The sequence below is a fragment of the Vanellus vanellus genome (genome assembly GCF_965231255.1).
Source record: "Vanellus vanellus genome assembly, chromosome: 26".
Taxonomy (NCBI): domain Eukaryota; kingdom Metazoa; phylum Chordata; class Aves; order Charadriiformes; family Charadriidae; genus Vanellus; species Vanellus vanellus.
Window position 1 is genome coordinate 5,128,589 of NC_138931.1, and position 8,173 is coordinate 5,136,761.

An 8,173-nucleotide genomic window follows, 5' to 3' on the forward strand; every position below is an offset into this window, starting at 1 on the left:
GATGAACTTAAAGCACAAAGGCTGATTTCTCAGTCCTCTTTTTTTTTTATTTTTTTTTTTTTTTTTTGCTTAACACTGAGGCCGGTCGGGACGAAGCGCCGGGCGCTGCTTTGACGCGGATTTATTGATACCTCTGTTAAAAGGCTAAGCGGAGGGGAGCGAGCAAGCCAGGCGTTAAATAGAAGCAGACATCTCGGGAAGCGTACGCATACTTGTGTGACCCGAGAGCTTGGTTTTCACAGAAAGAAATCTACCCATGTTCAACACGTTAAAAGCCAAACGGAGAAATTGCAAAATAATTTGGGGTGCGCCCCTCGTCGAGAAAAAAACAAAACAAACCAACAAAACCCCCCACCAAACTGTATTTGGTGACCCAGGGGCTGCTCCCCTGTCGTCCCCAGGGTTTTAGGAACTTTCTTGCTGATGGCGATGCTTCTCTGCACCTCCCTGAAGAGTTTCCTTCCCTTCCTTAGCGTCAGATGTAGATGACATTGCACAGAGGAAAAAAAAAAAAAAAAAATAAAAGCAGTTGCCCTCCCAAATCCCCAGCAAACGAGCCAAAAGTGATGCCAAAAAACCCCTATAACAACCCCAGAAGATGCAGATCCTGCAAGTTGGGGATGGACGACTTGAATTTTCCTACGTCCCGGTGGTCTGATATCTAGAGACCGTCACTGCGCAGGACCAGGTCTCTGCTGGCTTGATTGTCCCATCCTCTCCGGAGGTCTATTTGCATCCCGTGATGCCTTTCTGCTCCCAAAGTCAATCAGCGTCGCCCAAAATACATTTTAACCTGGGAGCTACAGAGTGTTCGGCAGTAGGCGTCGATACCATGGTGGCAAGAGCAGCTTTATCTCAAGGCAATCTGGGCTCCCGCACCCACCGGCGCCCGTGACTTTCCTCTGCGGCTCCGTCTTCCACTTTCTGAGCGTTTTTGGGGGGAGCTCAAGGTGAGTTTATTGACGGTAAAACTTGGGGTTGTGGAACTGAGAGCTGGCGGGGGTAGCGGGGTTTAATTGGCGAGGATAAGCGCGCTCTTCTTTTCCTCCCCTCCTTTCTATGTGCGCTTAGAGTCGTGTTTTGAAGCCCTTCTAATCTGCGTCGCGCTTGTGTTTGTATGCCAGGATTTGGGGGAAAGGGGGGGGGGGGGAAGCTTTATATATTAAAAAATCAGAGGGGAAAATATCCCAGGCTGTATGACTCTCGTAAATTAGCCGTAATCAATCAGGACCTTCCATTTATCAGTGGATCTAACGCAGGGTGGGTTTATCCCATGGGTTATTTTTGCTGCCCGATAGAGCTCTCGCCAGCCAAGCTAGATTGCCAAAAAAAAAAAGTCCTATTTCTTCCCAATTTAGACCCAGCTGAATGCTTGCGTGTCCCCTTCCCCCATCTGGGGACCCCGACCTCGCGCTGAAGCTCGTGGGGAAATCTCTTGGGGGGGGAGGGGAGGGGGATTTGTGACACTTCATCTGTTAGAAAGGTCCCGGCTCATTTTTAAAGCAAAAATATTTATTCCTTCAGCTGTGGTGGGTATTTTGTTGCTTCTCCTGCCCGGCGCCACCTTCCTAAAATCCTCAGAATTAGCCCCATAACGTTATTGCCAGGAAGCCAGAGCTTGTGACTGACGTAACCAGGTTCGGGGCAGGGTTGCCCATCCAGAGACGTTTGTCCCTTAAAAAAAAAAAAAAAAGAAAAATCCCAAATCTGTTAAATCAAGAGGTGTCTTCAAATGGCAACTGGGTTGAGGCTGGAGCCCGTATCGCGCTAAAGATGGTCTTTGCCTTGGGGCAAGAGGGGTCAATAATTGGGCAACCCAAAGCAGAGCCGACCTGGCCAGCCCTGGACACTTCCAGCTATTTAATCGTCCCCCCGTTCGCTTTATGTTTTTAATCTATTTGGCTTGAATTGAGAGTTTTTCTTCCCTAAAATCGATGGATAATGAGATATTGCCAGGGATGCAAGCAGCCGGAACGGGGGAGGTGGAGAGGTTGGCTCTCCGACCGCTCTCAAAGTGACTTTGGGAGGCATCGACCGGGCTGCCATGAATAGTAACCGTTCTCCCATCCAAGTCAAGTGTGAAAGGCAATCACTGGAGGTCAGATAATTAGGAGATTAATTAGCATCCGTGGCAAAATCCAAAGAAACTTGCATGGGGAATAAACCAGCAGGTTTGAAGGAAGGTATCCGGAAGCAGCCGCGTGCGTCCGGTGTAAAATCTGTGCTTAGGACATGGGGGGAAATATGAACTTTGCTTCCGCGAAACCCCTTTTATCTGTGCAGGTCCCCCCAAAATTAAACAGGTGCTTAGTGCCAGCAAGCGAGCCCTCTTAACTGAGCTCGTGTCCGTAATCGCACCGGCAAATCTCGCTAATAAGCTCTTACGCTTCACTTACGCCTTCCTTTGAGCAGCAGAAATAAGAGACCGGAGGTGTAAATTTATCCGGATTTTCTTAGATATGGGGAGAGCGGAGGGTGGAGCGCGGGCAGGGCTGAGAGCTCGCCGTGGCGAGATGCGGGCGCTGGCGGGAGGTGCCACGGGATCCCTGGTGCATCCATAGGGAAGATCCCATCTCCCCAGTGCATCTTCGCCCCGACCGGGAAGGACCCTGTGATTTCACCGGGGCCACTCGTGAAGGATTCCCGGAGCGGGGGGCACCCGGCGGGCGTGCAGAGGGACCGCTCTCTGGCTCAACGCCCTTTAAAATCTCTCTCTTTTCTCCTTCCTGCGGCTCAGCTCTCTCCGAGTGGCGGGACCATGCTGGAGGATGAGGATGGGATGAGCGAGAGGGGGCTCAGCAGCTCCAGGAGGAGATACGACGATGAGGAAGGTGAGCGAAACCTCAGGGGGATGCCCCGAACGGCAGCGGGGTCTTCCCTGCCGGCTGATGCATCAGATCTCCCAGCGCTCGGCTCACCGCATCCCATGCCCGACATGGGAAAAACTCCCGTGAATGTTTTAAACCCGGTGGGAAGATGGCAAATGTCTCCCTGGCTTTTTATTTTTGCGAGTGGGAAAACCCCAAATCTGCTCTCTAAAGCTTTTTTATTTCTCCCCCCGACTTTAGATTACCACTCCATCTACATCGGGGTGCCGGTGCCTCGGGGCTACCGGAGGAAAAGGCGTCGGCGACGATCTGCCTCCAGCCGGGACAGGACGAGCGAGAGCGAACGGCACTACGAGCGCCAGGATCGCTCCGACACCGACGATGGTGGCCACGGCTGCTACGAGAGTGGCAACGACAATGCCAGCAGGACCAGTAAGTCGCCTTTGGGCTTCCTCCCCTTCCCGCCCCCCTCCAAAAAAAAAAAGCAAGAGGAGTTTTATAGTGTCATTTAATCTGGGATTAAATCGCTCCTGTGCACTTAACCACATCGCTTGGTCCGGCGGTTGCATTTGGCGCTGCTTTTCCCAATGCTTCCCAGGTTTAGTTTTCCCTGTGGATGTCTCCGAGAGCCAAAAAAAAAAAGGGTGTGAAATGGCATTTGAGGCTGTTTAGGTGATGGGTGGGCTAAAAAGAGATTGTCCTTGCCCTTGGGAGGTTGTCCCTGCCCTTAGGAGGTTGTCCTTGCCTTGGGAGGTTGTCCTTGCCCTTAGGAGGTTGTCCTTGCCTTGGGACGTTGTCCTTGCCCTTGGGAGGTTGTCCTTGCCTTGGGAGGTTGTCCTTGCCCTTAGGAGGTTGTCCTTGCCTTGGGAGGCTGTCCTTGCCCTTGGGAGGTTGTCCTTGCCCTTGGGAGGTTGTCCTTGCCTTGGGATGTTGTCCTTGCCCTTGGGAGGTTGTCCTTGCCTTGGGAGGTTGTCCTTGCCTTGGGACGTTGTCCTTGCCCTTGGGAGGTTGTCCTTGCCTTGGGACGTTGTCCTTGCCCTTGGGAGGTTGTCCTTGCCTTGGGACGTTGTCCTTGCCCTTGGGACGTTGTCCTTGCCTTGGGACGTTGTCCTTGCCCTTGGGAGGTTGTCCTTGCCTTGGGACGTTGTCCTTGCCCTTGGGAGGTTGTCCTTGCCCTTGGGAGGTTGTCCTTGCCCTTGGGAGGTTGTCCTTGCCTTGGGACGTTGTCCTTGCCCTTGGGAGGTTGTCCTTGCCTTGGGAGGTTGTCCTTGCCCTTGGGAGGTTGTCCTTGCCCTTGGGACGTTGTCCTTGCCCTTGGGACGTTGTCCTTGCCCTTGGGACGTTGTCCTTGCCCTTGGGAGGTTGTCCTTGCCTTGGGAGGTTGTCCTTGCCCTTAGGACGTTGTCCTTGCCTTGGAACGTTGTCCTTGCCCTTAGGACATTGTCCTTGCCCTTGGGAGGTTGTCCTCGCCCTTGGGAGGTTGTCCTTGCCCTTGGGAGGTTGTCCTTGCCCTGGGAGGTTGTCCTTGCCCTTGGGAGTTGGCCAACGAGGAAATCGGGGTACCGCGGGGTCCCGGGGGCGCAGGCAGACATCCTCTGGGCATCACGCCTTGTTCCCGACAGGCTTTTGCCCGGAGGCTTTGCCCAGTCTCGTTAAATCTCCTTAACGAAGATTAACATTTTGCACAGCAAAGTAGCTGCCGATCTCATGGGTTTGGGATGTTGGGGTTTGGTTGTTTTGGTTTTTTTTCTGCTCCCCCTTATAGAAATTTGCATTTGGGGTTTACGTCGAGCAGACCGCGTCGCGGCTCTGCAGAGCGGGCAAGGGCTCCGCTTTGCTTTTCCCCGTGGAAGGGAAAGTTTTCCAGGGTTTTGGGTTGGGTTTTTTGGTTTGTTTTTTTTTTTTTTGCATGGGGAGAGGCATTTTTATGTGTAGCGGGCGTTGCTTGAAGCTCCATCATATGCCTTCGGCCGCGGCGCGAGCAGGACCACGTCCCCTCCTTTCCGCAGGCAGCAAATGCCCCACCGGGTTATGACACAGCGCTGGTTTTGGGGAGGTCAAAGTCATTTTAGGGAGGAAAAACACCCCCAAAATCCTCAACTCTGCAGCAGCCCTACTTTCCCCAATGAAATCTCCCTCATTTGGATGTTTTTCCCCCCACCCCCAAAAAAAAAAAAAAAAAAAAAAAAAAATAATAATCTCCGCCCTGAGCTTGGTGGGTATTTTCCCACCTTGTTCCGAGCGGGGAAATGAAAAACCCTTCACAAAATAATCCCAAACCTTGGATTTCTGGCCTCCCGCCCCCCCCCCCCCCCCCAGCCTCTCCCTCCCTCCCCTTTCTCGCTCACTCCATCCCGCTGCCGCCCAAAGCGCTCACCTCTCCTACGCGCGTCCCGTTTGATTTGGTAACTTCCCGTCATGAGAGCCGAAGGGAAAGGAAAGTGCTTTATATTCTCTATAATCTGCTCCTTAAGCCTTGGGAGTTTAACAAGCCTGAGTGGATAAAGGAGGAAGTTTGGAGGTTTGGTTTTTGGGTTTGGGGTTTGGTTTGGTTGTTTTTTTTTTTTTTTTGGGGGGGGGGGTGTTTGGGTTGTTTTGGTTTTTTGGGGTTTTTTTTTTTTTGTTTGGTTTTTTTTTTTTTTTTGTTTCTGTACCGTGCAGCAAAGGTTCGGTTTAGCCGGGAAGAAATGGGGGAAAAAATGGAAACGATTCCAGGTAGGTTATTTCCAGCGCTCTTTGGTGTGTGCATGGGGGGGGGGGGGGGGGAGCGGGAAGGGGAAGAAAAGCTCCATATTTTGTACTTATTTATTTTTTTTTCTCGGCTTTGCTTTTCCCTTGGGAAACTTGGGAGCCTGTGCGGGGTTGGGTTGAGCTCAGGGCACCGAGCTCCAAAACTCACCCCAAAAATATAAGGTTGGAGGAGGGGGGGGGGGGATTGGAACACACTGTATCAGCTTCCAGCGCTGCCCAGAAGTGGGGAAGCATTAAAAAAAAAAAAGAAAAAAAGGTATTTGGAAGGAGAAAAGTCTCCCAGACTTGGGGTTTTCTTGAAGGAGGAACGGGGCAACTAATCCCGTGGGATGTGCACCCCAATCTCCTCTTTTTTTAGGGGGAGGAGGGGACCTTTCTGAGCCATGAAAACCCGAGAAAGGCTCTCCTTTCTCTAAAAGGACCGTGACAGCGGATGGTTAATGTGCCGGAGCCTTAAATATTTTAATTATTAAATTATTATTAAATTAATTATTAAATAATTATTCCCGCTGCCCAGCCGGATTGTAAACCGATGCGGCATCGCTTCGCCCCGTCCCCACATTTTATCACCTTTTTTTTTTTTTTTTACTGTACCTAAAGGCAGAGCGGGATTTTTTTTTGGGGGGGGGGGTTTGGAAAAGCATCGCTGGGGGGGGGGGAGGGAGGGGGAGTTTTTACTGCTGGATCACAGTCGGGGTGTGAAGGGCTCTGTGCACCTCAAGTTAAAGGTGGAATAAATCAGTGCGACTGCTCCCTCCTGTCCAATTACCCACGGAAACGTTTGGCTTTTGTGTACCTAAAATTATCCTATATTATCAGCGGCGTTAATGCTGAGCGAATTCTGCACTGTGGGCTCAATTCGGATCCGCCGAAACCGCAGTGAAGGTTTGATGGGTGTAAAGCAGGAATTGCAGCTGGGAATGGTTTCCCACGGTAAAAGCTGGTTCGGGGAGGTACGGATCCGCTCCGGCCACCCGTTGAACTGCGCCTTGTAAGAAATAGGTGCCGATTTTGGGGTGGCTTTGCGGGTTTTGGCCAGTGTCGCCGCGGCAGTTTTGCGTTCCACGGAGGTGCTGAGCTGGGGACGCTGCTGCTCGGTTCATCCCCCTCCCCCCGGAGCGAATACCTGCTGCTTCCCGGGATTAATTGAAGTGCTGGATCAATTTTCTGGGAGCGAAGTAATAATCGCGGAGAACTGGGTTGTGCCCAGTTGCGGAGCTGAGTGCCTTTCCCGGCCACGAAAGGGTTCTGCAGGTGAATAAAACCCGGGAATTTTTGGCTGGGCGGCGAAGCCCCGGCGCTGTTGGTTTAGCAACCGGCTCTTTGTTCGGGTCGGCGAGCGGCGGGGAGAGGAGGTGGAAGCACAGGTGCCATGTCGAGAGACGGGTTTATTCCTTCTCCGGGGGGGGAGAATGGGGAGAAAAAAAGCTAAAAAAAAAAAAAAAACCAAAACCCAAAAAAACCCCCAAACCTCTTCATGTGCAAGCTTTCCTTTCTCTTTTGTGGTTTCCAGCGGCTAAAGTGTGTCACCCGAGATGAGTATCTGCGGCAAACTCCCTTTGCTGCCGTCCGCATCGTTGCATTTACGGCGAATTTGGGGTTTTGCAGGAAATTTCAGGTTTGGGCTGCGGAGCAAAGCAGACGGCGTTGAGGCCGGGGGAGGGCGGTTACTGGTATCGCACCCATTTCGTCCTCTCTTACGCCACCAACCCTTAAGCTTAGAGAGCCCGAAGCCTTCCAGGCGTGAAGCCCAGCTCTAAAATTAACAGGAATATTAATAATCAGAATAACGAAGCTTATGAAAGTGGAAGGAGGACTTGACCGCGGGGCTTTCGGTCCCGGTGGTGGGGCTTAAAGGGCTTAAGCGGTTAAGCAGGCTCAGCCCGGAGCCCAGGGGACATCCTATTCTTTCACAGCCGCCGCGACTCGGATTTTGTCTGCTTTGGTGGGGTTATCAGGGCAATATTCCCGGTTTTCCCTCCGTTCGCGCACGGCGATTTAATTACCTGCTTTTTTTTCAGGGGGGGGGGGGGGTGGGACGACCATATTACCCAACTTTCTTATTTGGGACCAGGAGGATGATGCTGCTAACAAAGACGTTTTTCCGAGCTGGATTCGTTCCTGCTGTATTTAGGAGAGGGCTTAAGACCCACGTTTTTAATAAAAATACAGCGTTTCCCCGAAGCCCGGCGTAGGGCTGATTTTTCACCTCTAGTTTAAATAACGGGGAGCGATCCCGTGCGTGCCACGTCCACGTTCATACCTGGGGGTTTGATTCCTCCCTGCGAGCAAATTTATGAGGTTTTGCCAGAAAAAAACATGCGATGAAGATGGAGAGAGGGTTAAGAGAAAACCCAGCCTGGCTTTTTTGGTTGGGTTGTTGGGTTGTTTGTTTTTTTTTTTCTTATTTTAGAGGGCAGGGCCGTCACCCTCCCGTGGCCATGGGGAATGCACCAAAGATGAAAACCCCTTTTCCCATGAGTCAGGAGATTTGCAGGCAGGTGACGTGTCCCCGCTCCCCTTCCCGAAACACACCGCGAGGAGCAGGAGGCAATAGGCAACTTCCCCAGCCTGGCTGCTTATTTGCAGTAAGA

The 8,173-nt window shown here is 52.0% G+C and overlaps 1 protein-coding gene across 1 annotated transcript in view; it reads left to right on the top strand.

Moving 5' to 3' along the window:
- The window catches only part of LOC309681835 (tetraspanin-15-like), a gene marked incomplete at both ends in the record, with an annotated part of 59,206 nt that extends 56,423 nt beyond the window's left edge, over positions 1-2,783 (top strand). The window contains one exon of the mRNA XM_082495802.1: positions 2,738-2,783. Within this exon, the coding sequence (XP_082351928.1) occupies positions 2,738-2,783 (46 nt within the window). The remainder of the gene's footprint in view (positions 1-2,737) is intronic.
- Positions 2,784-8,173: the final 5,390 nt, after the last annotated feature.